General features: G+C 41.5%; 1 protein-coding gene across 2 annotated transcripts in view; it reads right to left on the reverse strand.

Moving 5' to 3' along the window:
• Window positions 1-7463: 7463 nt before the first annotated feature.
• LOC147903051 (catalytic/ hydrolase) overlaps window positions 7464-19739 on the reverse strand; it is a 67933-nt gene continuing 55657 nt past the window's right edge. The window contains exons 8-12 of one of the 2 annotated variants that reach the window (XR_015540858.1): window positions 17317-17414; window positions 16970-17027; window positions 9170-9291; window positions 8284-8894; window positions 7464-8193 (exon numbers count right to left, since the gene is read on the reverse strand). Coding sequence is in view for 1 of the 2 variants with exons in the window: in XM_087373241.1 (XP_087229367.1) it covers window positions 8738-8894; window positions 9170-9291; window positions 16970-17027; window positions 17317-17414 (435 nt within the window). In the remaining variant the exon portion in view is untranslated. Of the gene's footprint in view, window positions 8895-9169; window positions 9292-16969; window positions 17028-17316; window positions 17415-19739 lie in introns of both variants that reach the window. The other variant, XM_087373241.1, reaches the window with a different exon arrangement.

A 19739-nucleotide genomic window follows, 5' to 3' on the forward strand; every position in this document is an offset into this window, starting at 1 on the left:
CAGAGACCTTATAGAAACCTTTGGAAAGTTCTCTGATTTTTGCAAACCAACAAGTGGTTTTGGAGGCAAAAAGATAGTCTATTTTAGACCTGAGAGTCTTGTGATGAAGATATCTTTCTCTAGAAGCTGAATCTCGCCCTGAGATCAAAAGCAAAGTTGTAGAAGACTTTGAGTACTTCATTTTTTATTTTTACATCTCTGTCATCCAAGTTTTCAGTGAAAAGTTACACCTCCTGAAAAAAGTGACGAAATTCAATTTTTTGCACAGATTTCGTGTGTTGGATCTCCATATCCAGGCCACCATTCGCACTTCAGACACTCCCAGTGGATTCAGAGCAGTCCAAAACTTCTATCTGTGAAACTACTTCTGATTCCGTGAAGTTTTGAAGCTGTAGTAAAGCTTTGTCTACTCCAAGGTCTTCATTTTGTCATTTCCTGTGTGAATGGAAACTCAACATCCGGGCCTCCATTTGCAGATTTGTCTATCCCGTTGGATCCGCGACTGCTTGAAACATATGTCTACAAAGCTGCTTGCCACTCCGTGAAGAATTGAGGGAGTTGTGATTCTCCGTGTTTTTCCGTCGTCTCTTAAGGAAATTTCTCAAAGTTTCCAAGACCTTCTCATTGATTGCCATGTGGCATTTTGGCTAAGGTTAAGTTTTCTAAGCGTCATTTTTGCAAGTAAATGCAAGGGTCGACTGGCTCTTACTCCATCCTTGGATGAGATTTCAGAGTTGTGGTAGAAGAGAGATATTTGCAGATTGTCTTGCTGAGTTCGATTATGCAGTGACGCCCATATTTTGAGACATCCCAGGTTCTATTTTCACTAGCAATCATTACCGTGGGGCCGTGATTTCTTGGATATACCTTATGCAAATCACGTTGATTGCAGTCTGAGCCATGTGCACTCATTTGTGGTTTGCATTGCGTTGTAGTGGATGCTTTACAGGTCATTTGGATGCATTGCAATCCTTGTTGGATGCACTGATATGCCTAGATTGCCTTGTGGGATGCTTTATTGATAGACGTTTAGCAAACAAATGCTATTTTATGTTGAGGGATAGCTTTGACATATTGCAATGGATGCACAGGTTGTGCTATGACTCTTGGATGAGACATTATTAATGCTTATGTCCATGGATGGTGTTTATGCTTGAGACACTTGGCTCTTGTTGGCATTATATTAGCCACTGTTTTGTCATTGTGGGTTGACATTTTCTTTTGGGCTAGATTTGCTCATATGGATGCATAGTATATGCTCATGAGGCAGATGCATTTTTTGATGCTTTGAGCCTTGAGTTTTGGTAACACTATCCTTCATTAAGGCATACATATTAGGTGCACCTAGTATTTGGTGTGATTTCTCTCTTGCAGGTACTAGCATTTGGGATTTTGTTTCATTTGCATAATGGCATCCTCTTCCATGTTTGAAAAGGAGTTTTTCAGCATTAAAACATTTGATGGAACAAACTTTTCTTTGTGGAAAGAACAGATAAGGGATGTGCTTATTGAAAAGAAGTAGACTAAACCCTTGGCAGGGATTGAAGCTAAGCCTGCAAATATGTCTGAGGATGATTGGAATGAGCTGGACGCATTAGAAAAGTCTACTGTTAGACTTCATCTTGTAGAGTCAGTTTATTTCACAGTAGTAAATGAGCAGAGTACGGAAGATTTGTGGAAGAAATTATGTGCCACCTATGAGAAGGAAACTGCCTCTAATAAAGTTTACCTCATGAAGAGGTTGTTTGAGCTTCAAATGAAGAAAGTGGTCTCCATTGCTTCTCACTTGAATGAATGCAATATTATTTTCAGCTAGCTTCAAGCTCAGAAAATGAATTTTGATGCAAAGATTAAGGCAATACTCCTCTTATATTCATCTGGTTTTCAGACCACGTTTGGCTTTCAGAGTTGGAAAATTCAAAAGGGCTCTATGGTTTTGGCAAGGGGTGCCAAGTGTGGGACATTGTATCCCTTACATGTATCAGGGGTGTCTGATCATGTTGTTACAATAACTGAGCAGTCAAGTACTTCTTTGTGGCATTGCCAGCTGGGGCACATGAGCTAGAATGGAATGAAACTCTTATGCCATTTGGGTTATGTACTGCATTTGAGTTTTTTTGATTTTGAATTTTGTGAGCACTGCCTCTATGGGAAGCAGACTAAATCAGCCCATAAAAGAAGGGGAAAGAATGAGCTTGAAAAGCTTGATCTGGTTCATTCAGACATATGTGGTCCCATGCCTACACGGTCATTAAGTGGAGCTGAATACTATGTGATATTCATTGATGATGCAACTAGGAAAGTGTGGACTTCTGCTATAGCTTGGAAAAGCAATGTGTTCTAGGTATTTCAAAAATGGTTGGCTTTGGCTGAAAATCAGTCAGGTAGAATGCTTAAATACCTACGGACTGATAATGGTGGAGAGTATATCTCTCATGACTTTTAGCATTTTGGTGATACACGTGGGATCAAGAGGAAGCTCACGTCCCCTTGTACTCCAGAGCAGAATCTATTTGCAGAATAGATGGACCGCACCATTCAGGGAAGGTTGCAATGTATGCTTTCCAATGCAAGTCTTTCTTGTGGTTTTTGGGTTGAGGCAATGAAGACTGCATTGCATGTGATCAATAGATCACCTAGTAAGAGTTTGGATGGTGGTATTCCTGAAGAGGCATGGGGTAGCAAGAAGCCCTCTTACTCTCATTTACGCATATTTGGGTGTGAGGTATATGCACATGTGCCAAAAGAGCTTTGGAAGAAGCTAGATCCTAAGTCTAGGAAATGCATCTTTCTGGATTAAGGTGAAAGAGGAGAGATGGACTATCGTCTCTGGGATCCAGAAGCAAAGAAGATTATACGAAGCCATGATGTGGTCTTCAATGAGAAGAAGATGCATAAGACACCCATGAGGGATGTGGAAATGACGAGAATCACTTTCCAAGATGTGAATCCACCTGCATATGTTGATAGACAACAAGTTGTCCATGCACCAAGAAAATGGTGCCACCAAGTACTCCCACAGGTACACAATCAAAGACAGATGATGGATCATCTATTGGTGGCAATGATGAGCCAAATGTTGCTGATATGCAGACAGCTGAAATGCCCTTGAGAATAATATCTAGAGTGTCTAGACCGCCTGGGAGATTTGTTCTAAGGATAGACTATGTGATGCTTCCTGATTGCGAGGAGCCTTCTTGCTACAGAGAGGCTATGATGCGCAAGGATCAACACAAGTGGGTCAGGGAAGACCAACAGAGACGAGGGTCACTCTAGACATAGCCTAGAGAGTCTACAGAGCTAGGAGACCGTGTCCCCCATCGCAGCGCGAGACAGCTCGACAGACATAAATACGAGACATCTTTGCAATCAAACAGAGAGCCATCACTGTACCAGGCTTTGGTTTCGTCCCAGTGCCTATATAGATTGATTGATCTGGCCCACTATGTAGTTGTAGTTAACTTTTTCTATGATTATGATTCTGTTAGCATAGATTAGTACTCAGCAAGGGTCCTAGCTTACCCTTTGCTTCAGTCCATTGATGCTTGTATGAGTTCGCTTTTTATGTACTTTGTCCCATAGGCTCGTGAGGCCTCCTGTGGATGTTAATATATCTTTCTTTCTTTCTTCTCTCTCTCTCTCTCTGTCTCGCGTTGCTGATCGTGAGGGGAGCCTGAGGCGAGGAGGTAGAAGGGGAGGCTGTGGAGCCAAGACGATGGGAGATTTCCACTTACCCACCCCCCCAACCGGTTGGGTGGAGAAGGGGGGGGGGGGGGGGGGGGCAAGAATGCAAAGTTGGACTATGGCAAAATGATAAATGGAACCCATGATATCTTCTCTAGCAAATTTCTTATTTACCGCTAGTTGATTAAACATTGTCTACCTTGTGCACATGGCCAAGTCATTGTCTACCTTGTGCTTTTGTTCGGGTGGCTCTCTGATATCTCCCCATGGTCCCAATGCTCATCCCTTACTGGCTTACAATTCATGAAAGCCTCTTGGTCATCCAAATTCTGCCAATCTCCTCTGGTCACATATGGTTCTCTCCTCACCAAGCATGTATTAGACATTGCTTATTGTCTGGATAATATGAAGGGGCTGCCTTAGAGGATTTCTCAGTCCAAATCTTAGTCGTCAAATAAGTATGCAAGATACTAAAATTCTCGGACTGTCCTAAAAGGAATCTTGTATGGTAGTTTGCCAAATCGAGCAACTATTGTAGCTCCACTCGAGCAAACACGTACTATTGTTTGAGAATCTATGTACTCAGTTCTATAAATTCCTATCCCCAATCTATTCCCATTCAACCTTTTAGCGCCCCTATCCTAGTAGGATTGCCAAAATTGATGTTCTTTTTTCTCACCCCAAGTTTGACTTAATTGGCATGCCCAACTCGATGTACATGTGTGCATAGCTCAACAAGAAGATGCTCACTCTTGGAGTCCTCAGGTTGCTTTGTTGGGCTTCCTACTCCGTGCAAGGTGTAGAAATAGATGCCAATAATAATTACTAACAATGGGGGGTACATGGGTAGACCGTATGAGGATGGGTGATATCTCACTCGTGGACTGTGACTAAAACAAAAATATAACAAAATTCAATATAAGTAACTTTATTAATTCGCAAAGGTCTATGGATACAAATAGGTCAGAGCTACATACCAAAATGCTAGACTCTATGCTCGCTTTTGCTCACCTTGTTTTCGACTCAAAATACTAGACTCTATGTTCACTCTTGCTCACCTTGGCTTCGACTCAAGACTCTATAGGCTAGCAGCTCAAACTTAGCATTTCCAGCCTGTATACACAGAAGAAGACTATCCGGGTCATAAGTCCTTACAAGTCACAGTCTGCTTCTAAATACTTAAACTATGCTTCGACTGAGGAGATCGAGCTAACCGCCTTTCTAACTCATCCTCGTTGATTGTTAGACCGCTTTTGCTAATTGGCGCATATTCATTCCTTGGCCCTTTGTAGATGCGCACAGCTTCTCTTATTGGTGTCTACCAAAAGCTTTTTCCCTTTTGCTTGCATGGTCTCAATCCAAGCTTGTCTCAACTCGAGCTCTGGTGACCTTACCCAAGTCGCCTATTAACCCGAAGGTAGACAATTTTCCACTTAAATAATAGGTTGGTTTATGTATAGAATAAAATAAATAATTAATAGTATTTCAAACAAATCTTAGAAGGAATTCAAACAGACAACTAGCACATTGGGTCAAATACCAGAACAAGTTCACCCAGAAGTCACACCCAAAAAGTGAACTGGTTGGCCAATTCCAGGGTACAAGATTGCCTTATACAATTGAGGCTCCTGCCTTACTAATTGCATCCCACTAAAGCCTTTATTTGAAGGCACACAAGATTAGTTCATCTATGGCCTTCTTTCGCATATATACCACAATTGTAATCAATCTTTTCAAACTATAATTTGCCCAGCACTTTGCTAGATGTTTGTGGCTTCATCCTGAAGTAGTTTAGCCACTCTTGTGGTGACTATAAACTGTGTACCTTTGGAAGTACATTTGCTGCTCTATCTCTCTATTTTATTCTACAATTTATGGGAAATTGTTGTCCGTTGTGCACAACTACATCCGTGAGCACTTGAAATTCTAACACTAGATGGTCATTGATCATCGATGAATGGTGACGCACAAGTGATGCTCATATTCTTTTTCATTTTAAGAACATGCACTTGGTATTTCTTCTCTCATTAGGTTCAAAACAAAAGTCATCATTTTTAAGTAATTATTTATTTTACGAGTTTGAAGTATGTGTTCTTTTTTTGAATCACAGTGATTTTTTGTAAGGATGGTTAGGAAATTTTTCAAGTCATCATTTTAGTAGGATTTTTTATGCTGGAGCATATGTTCTTTATTCCGAAATGCTTTGATTTTTAGTAAAAATGGTTAGAGGAAAATTTATGTCATACTTAAAGAGTTGAGGAAAGGGACATAAGATTACTAATGTGCTACATGGATCAATAAACAACACTTTTGAAGCTTTATTTCAACTATTGAGGGATGCCCATGTGCTCCACTCACTATGGGTGTATATTGTAGGTCTCAATTTTGAAAGGCAAAAAAGACTATTTATTTCGATGTTCTAAGGATTGATGTATTCGAAGATCATTGTGTTGCGCGCAATGGGGTGGAGCCCATGAATGCAATGCGTAGACACACACTTGGTGTTATAAAGTGATAGAAGATACTAGAATCCGTTGAAAAGCAATGTCAATGAAGAATGGGAAAATGATTGTATGAGAAAAAAGATAAACTTGGAGGAAGAAGAGAGAAAGAGAAGTAAAATCCTTAATGAGATTCAAGAAAAAAAATTCCTCCTAGGTTTAATAAAAAAAGAGAATTAGCAATCCAAAAGAAAAGGGGAGATGAGCAACATCATGAGCAAAAGCCGCTCTCATTTCTTAACATCTAAGGGGCACATTCCTTCAAATGCACAATTGGTAGGCCAAAACCAAACAAAGAGTAAGACAAGAAAGGTTGATACAAATGTAGAGTTGGTAGTGCAAAACAAAACTTTAAAAAACTCAACCTTGTCTATCTCTTCCTATTTAAGACAAGAAAGGTTGATACAAATGTAGAGTTGGTAGTGCAAAACAAAACTTTAAAAAACTCAACCTTGTCTATCTCTTCCTATTGATATATCATATAAACCATCTTCCTTGCTTTATATCCTTGGGCCATCCAAACCACACTCAGATTAAAGACCATAAAAATTTAGAACTGAGATAATGAAAATTAATGTCACCCCCACTTATCTTACAATTCTTACACATTCTCTTCAATATGCATCAAATAAAATCTTTGAAACTCATGATATTTTTTACCTGTGATACTAGGGGTAAAGGGATAAATAAAGAGCCGAGTGCCTTTAAAATGTCAGAATCTTCCCCTATTTTCTCCATGGAAAGACCCAATAAGGAGGCATGAAAAAGGTCAAAAAAACCATAGGGGCAACCCCTTACACTATGGAAAAGATAGGGGTGCACAAGACTAGCCCCTTTACCCTACCTAGTCTTTGTAGGAAGCGATTCTATCTTTACAACAGCTTGAGCAAAATCCCAAAACAATGGAAAACAAGTAGGCTACAAAGGGAGAAAAAAACGAGTTCCATAGAACCTAGAGAAAAAGGAGCAAAGAAGAATGCTACCAAGAAGCCAACACAAGATACAAGATATTGATGGACAATCAATAATAGGCTCATGCGATCGACCACACAAGGACTTATATAAGCCTATGCTTCCTAATGTTTAGGAGATACTTTTCCATGCGCATATTATTATTGCATGCATTTGTACACAATGCATATGTTTTTATGATTGTGTTCATGCATATTACCATGAATGACCACATACATTTCTAAGTGAATATGCATTTGTATTTGTGTGAATGCAATTTAAGCTTGCCACCACACACTGCATGTTCAACAAAGATCAATGCTCCCGAGTCCTCATAACTCCTTTGTTTACCACGTGCCATGATCTAGATACCATGTGTATGTGCAATGTTCGTGCCACATGTATTGAAGCGACCACATCCATGGTCAACTTATGCTCCTAGAGTTGCAAATCAACACACATGGAGCTCACTGTGGTTAAATCTCCATGGAAATTGCTTGGACTGATGCCTTGGCCCATCCTATTACATGGTCAGCATCCTTCCACCGCAACAATGATAATTGATCCTTTCAAACAAATTCCTACTCACAAGGGCACCTCAAAGATGAGTATGTCGTAGGATAGAACCATCAGCTATTTAAGTTCTCATGGTTAGAAAATCGTCTAAGTTGATTTAGACATATAACAAGATCTTTCACAACCATTGTATTGCTTTTACTGGCTGCTGGAAAGATGGATATTCAGTAACAAGCTCAACCATGTTCAATACGTCAAAACTCCTTGCCAGTACCTTAACATTAATACATATTTTGCCAACCACCTGCATTAACAGACACCTATAGCGAGCTGCCTTCCCCTGGACCCCCTCACAGGAGAGACTGGTTGGAGCAGGTGTCCAAATTTCAATCTCAATTGTGGACTAGCGTTTGATCCTGGAAAATTTTCTGTCTGGTGTCTCATGGAGGCCTCGCCATAGGTCATGACATGACCAGCTATGGAGGGACAATACATGCCACATGCACGAGGACCAGTAGATGATTGCCCACTGGTTATGGAGCTGCCATTCAGCACAGAGGATTTGCACTGCACACAATCAATAACATAAAGGATTTGGCAAATTCGACGAGTGTTAACTTGTGGTATGTACCTGGCATTTAATTTCACAATCAAGGAATCCGTTGGTTGTATAGTCCACAATGGTTGTTGGCACCTGCTTCCAAGGTACCCTAGTCAAGGAGCTGAGACCCAGCAAAGCGAGCTGGCCGGTCTTCTCAGTGCCTTACGGATTTATTGGGGGGGCGGGCGGAGGGGCATCTTTTGCCAAAGTATATAAAGATTCCCAGCTATTTGTTCAAGCTCCAAACATATACTTCTTTATAAAAAAGTCTTAGTTCTAAAATTTTCAAAATAAACCTGACAAAACATTACGATTCTACAATTCTGTAGCTCACATTTCAATACACAATTAAAATAGATTAACGAGGATCCAGCTGCAGAAAGATACCCTGCTTGCCAAAACCTAAAGATATTCAAAGTCCTCTAGTTGCATTTATGTAGTGACTTAACCTACGTTGGAACGATCTATGAACAGCACAAAAAAGTTAGGCCTCCACCCATCCATCCCTGAAGAGCTCCATGGCCGTTCGCCCCATGATCCATTCCAGGTCCTCACTAGAGATACTAAGAGTTTCTTTGGCTACAGTGATAACATTCTTCGCATTTGAATAGCCACACTCACTGACCACATATGGGAAGTCACTGCACCCACAAATGAAATACTGTCAAACCGCTATACAGATAGGGGCCAGACTAGTAATGACGCTAATCCAGATAAGGCATAATGACACCATTCCCTGTTTTTAAGTATTTTTCAAAGAAATAGTGATTTACATGAACACAATCACGCAATGGTGTCCCATTGGGCTGAAATCCCTGTAAATACATATTACAGCCTACCAGCTCCAACGTTCATCTGTGCACTCATAATAGTATTAGAATGCATTGACAGGTTATATCAACATGAAAACATTTACCTGCCCCAGAGGAGTCTTTTAGCACCAAAAGTGGTAAACAGGTCTTTTAAAAGAGACCATGAGTCTTTGTAAGGATAGGGTTCTCTGGAAACTCGGAAGAATGCACTGACTTTCACATAAACCTAAAATTGACCAAAAAAATAGATATTAACAGTGTTAAATGTGCACCAGTATGGGTAAAGCCCCTCACCCCCCCACAACCCCACACCCCCAAACACACACACATGCACACACACATACACACAGGTCTGTGCGGGCATGTATATATGCAGTATGAATTATGTCAATACATTCTATTCATCTTTTATCTACCTCTCCAAAAATTCAGACAATGCTTTCCTGCAGGCTGTTCTACAAATACTGCAATTATGACAGCAAAGAATGCATGTGCGCAAACTTTCCTACCACAGTGGCCCATTTGTTATTTTCCTATTGTAGTAACACTTTATGGGCGAGCAGTACAGAAGAATTGAGATCTGAAGCACACACTCCACCTAGAGCCATACATGTGCACAGGGCAACAAATTTTTCTTTTCTAGAAGTCATTCAAAATCAGAACAGAAACAGGATGTGGGGACAACGAGACAATACACAACACAAGAAAGACAACTCAACTTTGGGGTGCTGTGACAACCACCGGCACCATCGAGGAATCAAATGAAGAGAGTTCTTTGGTGGCAACTAGTGGTGTGGTCAAACTGAGGCATAAGAATATGAAGTATTCACAACAACTTTAATACACCTTTCATAACCAAAATAGATCACCTATCGTATTCTGAGTTTTTGACCCTCTCTCCTGACGATTTAAACCCCGACCTCTTCTAGAAAGTAGTAGGTCTCAATCTCAGCTTTGCAACGATAACAAAAAGTCCCAAATCTGAGTTACGGATCTAAAGCTATTGCAAAAATAGTGATGCTGCTTTTTCTGGGAGGTGCAACTGCTTCTTTTTTCTATATGTTTTTTGCCTACGCCTCCACTGACCTATCTACCACTAGTTCCACAATAAACCATTAGTTTCTATCTTCATGCAAATAAGCATCTAGTCCTAGCATGCAAAACATGACCTGGTATCAATTTCACCTAGTTCCTATCACTAGCAGTTCAAAATTGGGGTCCTCGAAATCTGCCTATTAACATGTCCCATCCAAGATCCCAATCTTTGAAAGGCCTACACCGACACCCTCTACGACGTCCCCAACTAGCCTATGCTAGACTATCTGGTAATTCCCACCCTATTACTTCCACACACTTCACCACAATAACTACAGAATGAAAGAGCCAAAGACCATGAAGTCTTCAAATAAAACTCCTAATTCATGGTTGAGGAATAATTGCTCCGATGTTGACCTAGCTCTTCAATAAAGGCTTTCCCACTACCTAGGCCATCAAAACCATCGTCCCAATTCCAGGCTGATCTTATTCAGGGACTGAAACAGGAGATCTCACAGCTCCAATAGGAGGTCACTGCTATACGCACAGTCCCAGGGAGCACCCCAGTTGTGAAGGCACAGATTGCGAGCATGCAATCTGCCATCGAGGAGACGTCCAAATGGGTCGACGTAGCCAAACGAGAACCTGCAAGGGTAACCGTTTCGACTACTCTCTTAGAGCCGCAGCAGAGAGTCAACAAGGCTCTCAACATCAGAGTACGTGGGATTCCACGCACTAAGGTTGGAACCCAGAAGGTAACCTGCCCTGTCGCTCAGTTCTCTACGAACAGCTCTGTGTTACATTTCTTCGTGGAAAGCGTCACGTAATAGCAGCAGACACTCTCTTTTCACTACACTCTCATTCTCTCTCTCTCTCTCTCTCTCTCTCTCTCTCTCTACACAGTCCTAGGGCCCAGGACAACAGTCGGGCTAGACCCCCCCGAAGGATTTTATTACTTGCAAAGAGAATTATGAGTACATAGTTCAGCGTGGAAGCTGAGCATACAAATTCAAAACGTGAATTTTCATTACATGAGCTCTCAGGCTGGCTCTCCTTCTTGGCAACAAGCCACTTGTCAAATTCTACATTACTTTCCTAATTACATGCCACTAAGGGCAACTCTGGAGTCTTCAAAGCACTTGATCACGCGAACCGCCTCCTAGACTCTTCTTAGGCTCCATTGCGCTTAGAAAAATAACTCTTCCTAGTACCTGCAACAATTAATTAAAGCGCACCACCATGGTACCCATTAATTGTTAGCGCTTTGCATGCAAATAACGCACTGTGGACTAATTCTAGTCACGGTGGGCATCCCCACTGAACACATGTGCACACATTACAAATATAAAAATATATATTTATTCTCTGGTTGACCGAAGTCAACGCTCTTGATCATAATTAAGAGGCTTTGACCAAGGGTCGAGGCGTCTTAATTATAGTCAAGTCTCTCCAACCGAAGTTGGCACATCTTGGTTAACCGCAGTTAACCTTCTTGGTATAAACCACGTCTTGTTGACCGAGATCAGGCTTACTTGACCAAAGTCAAGTATCTGTGACCGTAGTTAATTCTTTGACCAATAGAAAAACTATTTTGACCATAATTATCCCATATGGAAAAACTCTTTAATTATGATCAAATAAATGGTCAAGTGTACTTTGACTTAGGATATTTACATTGTGGTGACATTCCCTCGGCTTCTATTCAGTTGACCTCAACTGAAAAGCTTCCTTGTAAACATCCAAAAGCTGTGGATGATCGGACAACATGTCTTCATCCATCCACTTGGCATCCAATGCCGTATAATTCTTGAATTTTACAAGATACCTGTAAAATTCTTTGCCTTGAGGGCCTTTGCGTACGGTATGCTACACAATCTGCTGTGGCTGAAGAACCTCCTCTAGCTCATCCACTTCTGGTGGATCCTCTGATATTGCTTCGATAGGCTCTAGCCCCTGAAATTTCTTTAGAAGACGCACATGGAATGCATTGTGAATCCTCCAATGTTCTGGCAATGCTAACCTGTATGCAACCTTATTTATTCTTTCTGTAACCCTGAAAGAGCCATAGTACCTGAGAGATAGCTTTGCATACACTTTCTGTTTGCCTTTGAGCTTACGGAGCCTAGCTTTCTCGGACTTTAAAAGTACCCAATCCCCTTCCTTGAGATCTAACTGTCTCCTATGCTTATCTGCAGCTCTTTTATGCTTCTCTTGAGACCTTTCAATTGCTGTCCGGACTTGGCTATAAGCTGTCTGGAGGTCTCTCACAAACTGATCAGCTACAAATATTTCATCCTTGGTCCTCAGGATAGGCGGCATAATCACCTTGCCATAGATGACCTCAAAGCGGGCTTTCCCTGTAGAGCTGTGTACTGTATTATTGTAAGCAAACTCTACCAATGGTAGGTACTTTTCCCAGTCTAAACCTTGGTCACCTACGTAGCATTTCAACATATCCAATGCTGTAGAATTTGCTACTTCACTTTGACTATCTGTCTAGGGATGGAAAGAAAAAGAAAAATTCAGATTCGTCCCCATATTATCAAATAAAGCTCTCCAGAATAGATTGGTCATTCTGGGATCTCGATCACTGACAATGGACTTAAGCATACCATGGTACTTAAAGATCTGTGCAATGAAAAGCTTAGCCATATGATCTACCTTTATGGTTTTACGAACCGGAATGAAATGAACTTGCTTGCTGAATCTATCAATGATAGTCCAAATCCCATCATTCCCTGACTTTGATCTTGGCAAATTAAAAATGAAGTCCATTGTAATACTTTCCCACGGTGCCTGAGGCACGGGAAGAGGCATAAGTAGGCCAGGTGCCTTCCATCTATCATACTTCACTTTTTGACATTAAGGTATTCAGTAACAAACTGATGTATATCTTTCCGCATCCCTGGCCAAAACAAATACCTCTCTAGTGCTAGAGTTGTTGCTGTAATTCCTCTATGTCCAACATAGGGAGGTGCATGGCATTTCTCCAAAATCTTTTCCCTCATCTCCTGGGTGATGCATAGGCAGTCATCTTTTATTAGTTACCCATCTTTCAGGGAATAGTGACTGGTGGACTGCCCCTCTTGCATTTGCTGTAAAATCTCGCCAAAATCTGCATCATTAGCATATTGCTCCCTCATGCCTTCCAGGTCCTGATGATAAGCAATAGTCACATTGTTGACTTGGGATCTTCGGGACAAGGCATCTGCCACTCTGTTCCGAATTCCTGGGGTATGGACAATCTGAAAATGATACATTGACAGCATATTTGCCCATTTCATATGCTTCTCGAAAAGTTTTGTCTAAGTTAGAAAAATATCTCAGACTTTGGTGATCTGTTTTAACAATAAAATCTGCACCCAAAAGATAATGCTTCCATGTGTTCACAGCATGAACTACAACCAACAATTCTTTTTCATAGATTCCCAGATATCTTTCAGCATCACGCAATCTTCGGCTCTCGTATGCTATTACATGTCCATTCTGATGTAATGCAGCCCCAACACACTCTCCACAAGCATCGCAATCAATATCAAAAGGTTGATAAAGATCCGGGACTACAAGAATAGGCTCTGTAGTCAACTTCTCCTTGAGTGTATTGAATGCTTTCTTCTGTTATATTCCCCATGTGAAGGCTGCATTTTCCTTAGTAAGGTCATGTAATGGAGCTGCGATATCAGCAAAATGCCTGATGAATCTCCTATAATAGAAGCAAAGTCCCAAAAAACTACGGACTTCATCCACAGTTTTCAACTCAGGCCATTCTTGGATGGCTCGGATCTTTGTAGGATCCATCTGTATCCCATTCTTGGATATTATATACCCCAAATAATGGATCTCTTCCAAAAAGAATTCACTTTTCTTGCTATTGGCAAAAAGCTGATGATTTCGAAGTTCTTGAAATACCAAAGCAAGATGTTCCTTGTGCTCTTCTTCTGTCTTTGAAAAGACTAGGATATCATCAAAGGAAGTACCCGTGAAATGCCTGTACTTTCGGAAGATGCCATCCATCATTCTATTGAATGTGGCTGGAGCATTTGTCAACCCAAAAGGCATCACTAAGTATTCATACAACCCGAATGTAGTGCGAAAAGTTGTCTTATGCACATCTTGTGGTTGTATTCTGACTTGATGATAGCCACTCTTCAAGTCTATCCTGCTGAAAATTGTTGCTCCTCTGAGCTAGTCAAGCACATCATCTATGCGGGGTATCGGAAATCTATTTTTGATGGTCATCTTATTCAATGCACAATAATCAATGCACATTCGAAAAGAACCATCTTTCTTCTATACTAGAAGTACTAGTGAGCAAAACGGAGACGAGCTGGGCTGAATCAACCCTTTGGACAGCAAGTCCTGCACCTGAGCCATAATCTCCTCTCTTTGAGTCGCACTGACTCTATAAGGTGGTCTATTTGGTGGCTCACTACCAGGCATTAACTCTATCTGATGATCTTCTGGTCTCTCTAGGGGTAACTCCCCTGGCAAAGCATCGGAAAAGCAATCTTTAAAGTTTACAAGAAATTGAAATTTATATTTATCTGCATCATTCATTTCAGCATGCATATCATTCTCTTTTTTTTTTACAAAAACCATGTACACGAAAATTGCAGACTTTATTGCTTTACCACATGTAACATCAGATACAATGGGGATAGTCTCCCATTTATTCCTAGCAACTAAATGCTGGTTTTTCCCCCTATGGATAAAACTCAGCACCCTCTCAAGGTATTCTACCGTTACTTCCTTTCGATGGAACCACGGTGTACCAAGTACAACATCATGTTGCTTGAGAGGAGAGATTAAGAAGTCCTCCTGACCTACATAGCTCTGCACATGGACACGAAGCTTTCCAATCAAAGGAGTAACTTGCACTGGATTCCCTTCGAACATTTGATCAGCATCAAGAGCTCTGCCTAGCTTTTCAGTTTTTATCCCTAATCTCAGGAGGATGAGACATCTCCATTTGCTGCTCTTTATCAGTCCATTGTTGACTTCTCTAGCCACGGAGAAGTCCTCCTAGTTGGGGACTTCAACGTGAGGACAGGCGCTCATCAAGCACCACTCCTCAACTTCAAGAATGATTCCACTCTACTGCCAGACATTGATCTTGAGAAGGCAGGTATGCTACGGGTTTCCGCTGACAAACAAGGACCGTTCACATCTTATGGGCACGCCCTATTAGACCTCGGCAGGATGAATGATCTCATTATTTATAATGGTCTTGACAGATGGCCCGCCTTAGGTGGTTTCACGTGCTTTCCACATGGGAGAGGCTCCAGTGTTGTTGACTACATCATGGGATCCCCTGCCTTCACATCTCGCATCACTGACTTTACCAAAGCACCTCTCCCTCTAGGGACTGATCATACCTATCTTTTCTTTAGCATTTCCACTCCCCGTCGCACAGCACTTTCCACCCCACTGAGTTCTTACTCTACCTACCATGATATACGCTTTGATCGCGACCACTCACCTACTTCCTCTGGCCGTCTGTACATACTTCTCGCCTACATTGACTTCATACCCCTATTAGAGGATCGTGCTGCCCTAGTCACCCGCTCACTACACAAGGCTACTCTTCCACCCACCACCCCCTGGGACCGTACCCTGTAATAGCTGGTACGATGATGAGTGTAAGGCTTTGCGCCGTCAGCTCAGATTCGAAACCAAAAAAAGTCTTCCGAGCGAACCAAAGACGCTACGCGAGTGCCGTTGATTGATACACAGAAAGAAACTAGACTTTGTTCGCTGGAACGAGGAGAAGCTACTGAACATTTTGTGCAGTAACAACTATAAGGACTTTTAATGGAGATTTCTAGAGGGACGGTCCCCCTCACCACTCACTGACACTCAGGTGTGGCTTGATTATGCACGCACACTCTATGATATCCCAAATCAGCCAGTCCCTAACCTCTCACATATGCCACACCCCACATCCTGCACCCTCTTCACTAAGGGGGGATAAAGGATGCCGTAATGGAACTTCATAATGACCGAGCGAAGGATCATGAGGGACTATGCACTAAGTTCATTGCATATGGGATTAACCTCCTAGCCTCGATCTTAGCAAAATGAAGCTGTTTATTTGGGGTTTCCACGCACCTGGACCATAAACACTATTTCACCCATTCACAAGGCAGGGGATCCCATGAGCCCGGAGAACTACAAGACCATTATGATTGGACATGTCATGTCCAAGATTTATGCATCAGTACTTGATTCCGAGGTCAGCAGATTTGCAGAGTGTCGAGAACTTTAAGCAGTAGGGCAGGCCAGATTCCGGTGTGATCATGGGACCATGGACTACATTCTCATGCTCAGATGTATCATCGAGGAGGCGAAGGCACGGAAGCAGAGGGTTTACTGTTGCTTTGTGGATTTCCGCAAGGGTCCCGCCCGACGGGGTCACAGTAGTCCTGGTTAGACACAGAGCTATGACCATGAGACATGCCAGGGCTGCCCTTTGAGTGGCCGACAACACTCTATCGCCGATTTCATGCACCCATTGCTTCATCCACCCTGATGTCCTGATGTTGATGATGATGATGATGATGATGATGAAATAGTCGACTGCCAACATGACTATGTTGTACTTAGGACTTAGTATTGACATTCTGCATTTTTTGCATTTTGCATTGGTATGGATGCTCGTTTTAGTAGCTCCACCACCACAACTCGTTTGTACCAAGTTTTTCACAGTATCATAGACCCATCAGTCTTCCGAAGACTTTAATAAAATCTCTCTCTCTCTCTCTCTCTCTCTCTCTCTCTCTCTCTCTCTCTCTCTCACACACACACACATACACACACACACACACACAACGATTGTATTGCATGCATGAAGCAACAAGACAGTCACTTACATTTGGAAACTTTGACAAATTCAAAAGACAATTCCACGCTTTTGATTCAAACTCGTTTCTGCCAAACAAAGCCAACCAAGCATGAGACTCCAATAGAGCAAAGTTAAAGGGAAAAGTACTCCAAATAAATGCTAAAATATTGTTTCTTGTATTGCACAAAAAGAGTAATTATGCTTGATGACCCAGCCCTTTTCCGAAGTCCACATGGTAACCACCCGTAAATACTACAGCAGATAGTTCACAACTTCAATGAAAGTACATTATGACTTTGATATAGCAATGGACATCTAGTATGGAAAATTAACAATGACATCACATGTCAAACATAGAGTAAAGAAATGCAATACATAGGTGGCTTGCAAAACCCAAAATGGTCAATAATGACTTTGGTTTCTCCAAATTCAGAGCATAACTCCTCAATTTCCGCAATATGAAGAAGAAGACCCTGTGAAAACATACATACATGTATCAAGATTGAGCAAAGAAATATCCCTCAACGATGGTTGAACTCCATACAAGAGGGTGAACTCCATACAAGAACGCCATGTTCTGATTATGATATTGCATTAAGGTTGGCCTCTTTATCATCTAGATGCCATTAAATGAATTCAATTGGAACGTCTTTTTCAGCTCTATCCACGATGGTCATGGACTGTTTTTCACATACAAGATTGACAGGTTCAATTATTGAATGTGAATACAACAAAAATGAAGCCTTGCAAAAATCTTATTGGGCCATCATTACAACACGTGGCACTATGGCCTTTTTGTAATGGTCTATTCAATGAGAAATATAACAAAGCTAGATTGCAAAAAATCCATCTCTACAAACTTCAATACTATTAAGAATAAAGAGAATTAAAAGCTAGATTACAAAAAATCCATATCTACACACTTCCATACATACTCTTCAAAGTAAAGGGAATTAGAAGTATAGAAATTACACTAAGGGCCCTTTCCCACAGAGTTAAGTAACAGGTTATGTTAGTAATTTCGTTAAGTTAAAGATAACCTTAACAAGGGAACCACATTCCCATTGGTACACACCATGTTATGCACTAAGTAGGCTTGACTAAAAGTTTCGGGTTTTTTTCATACAATATGGTTTATTTCACCAATCCAAAATCTATTCTTTAAAGTTAAGGTCACAATGGATTCTTCTTTTTAAGACCTTTCAAACAAGTAACCATGTTGTATAGTTTTGAGTTGACCTTGACCGTGAAAATTTCTTAACAAGAATCTTGCTTAATGTGGCATTTTCCCACTCCTCACCCTTAACCATTAAATTTCTACATTCCAACTTATTTCTCTTAACAGAATTACTTGAAGTACCTCTTTTGCAGGGGTTAAATTTACAAGTATTTTTAACAAGCCATTAACAGATTCACACTTGTGTGGACACTCCATTTGTTATGCTCTAGCCGAGATAGCATGACCTTGGAAAGATCGGTGGGCATTTTCTCTTAGATGACTGACTTATGTAATATTTAATGTGCGTAAATGAAATGGTCAAGAGAAGTAACTGCCAAGGTCCTAGGTGAGGGTGAAATGGCATTGACTAGGTGGTTCTGTGTGCTAAGGCCTAGGTGCACCTAAATGTGCAATAATGCCAAGGGGCAAATGGTTTTAATGTGCCCCAAGAGAGGGGTAAATGGTGTACCAAGTGAAAAGGGCTAAAATGATGACATATGGCAAGGGGAACCATCTAGGGAGTTGTGGGTCTTGTGGATATGCATGAGGAAAAACAAAGACACGTATCTGTTGAAAAATGCGATCCATGAGAGTATGGCTGGGTGGAAATAACTAGTGCCATCGCCCGTGATCTGAGAGAGAGTTAGAATAGAGATTGTGTCAATTGGTATCAGAGCTCAAGGTAAAGGAAGGGGTTCGTAGGCTATGACGGACAACAGGCGGAGAAAAAAATTTTGTGGCTGCTCGTGACGTGCGACGGATTGCAAGGTCATTGCCCGTGACGATGATCTTCGTGGTGGTACGTGACGACGAGGCACTGGTTCCAGGCAAAATAGCGCGCTGGTTGAGTTGTTGTGAGGGAGGCCTTCGACGAGCGGAACACATGAGTTGTGATAGTGTGGCGCACCCTCTACGGACGGGCCTTGCGGGGTAGTGCTTATACCGGAAACTAAGCCTACGGGGATTCGGTCAGTCAACGAATTCCATGCCTAGACCTCCTTGGTGGAGCACCGACGAGCGACTGTGTGGAGTCAAGTGAAGGCAGAGCGGGGCGATGACCTGCGTATCATAACTGTCCTGATGAATTGGAATGACCAGAACAAAGCCGCAGTTGCAGGCCATATATTTACCATTATAACTTTGAGCGCAGTTAGCAGCAAATGCTTTTGACGTGACAGAATTGCGCACAGAAAAAATAAGGCACGGGATCTTCTGAAGGAACGCCCATACTCAGTCTGCGTGGAGCTTCCAGGGAGCGCTTTTCTCTCTTTTATAAAAAAATTTTTGAGTTGCAATCGATTCGTTCTGTATAGCAAGGACTGTCGTTTATTTTTTCTGCATAACAAAAGGGAAATTTAAAAAAAAAAAAACTATTTTCCCTTTTGAAACTATGGAGGCAGAAGGACAAAATTCTAGAGTGAATCCTGGTGAGTCTAGAGCACGGTCTACACAACAAATGTCCCATCACACAACACCTACTCTGGTCGGTAGGATTTCGGTATTAGAAGATGCTTTACAACAAATTATGAACCAGCAGCTTCAAGTGAATGCTGGTCAGAACGAGATTAGGAAGATGGTG

Source organism: Dipteris shenzhenensis, chromosome 4 (genome assembly GCF_047967505.1).
Source record: "Dipteris shenzhenensis isolate YYH24624 ecotype China chromosome 4, Dip_SZ_1.0, whole genome shotgun sequence".
Taxonomy (NCBI): domain Eukaryota; kingdom Viridiplantae; phylum Streptophyta; class Polypodiopsida; order Gleicheniales; family Dipteridaceae; genus Dipteris; species Dipteris shenzhenensis.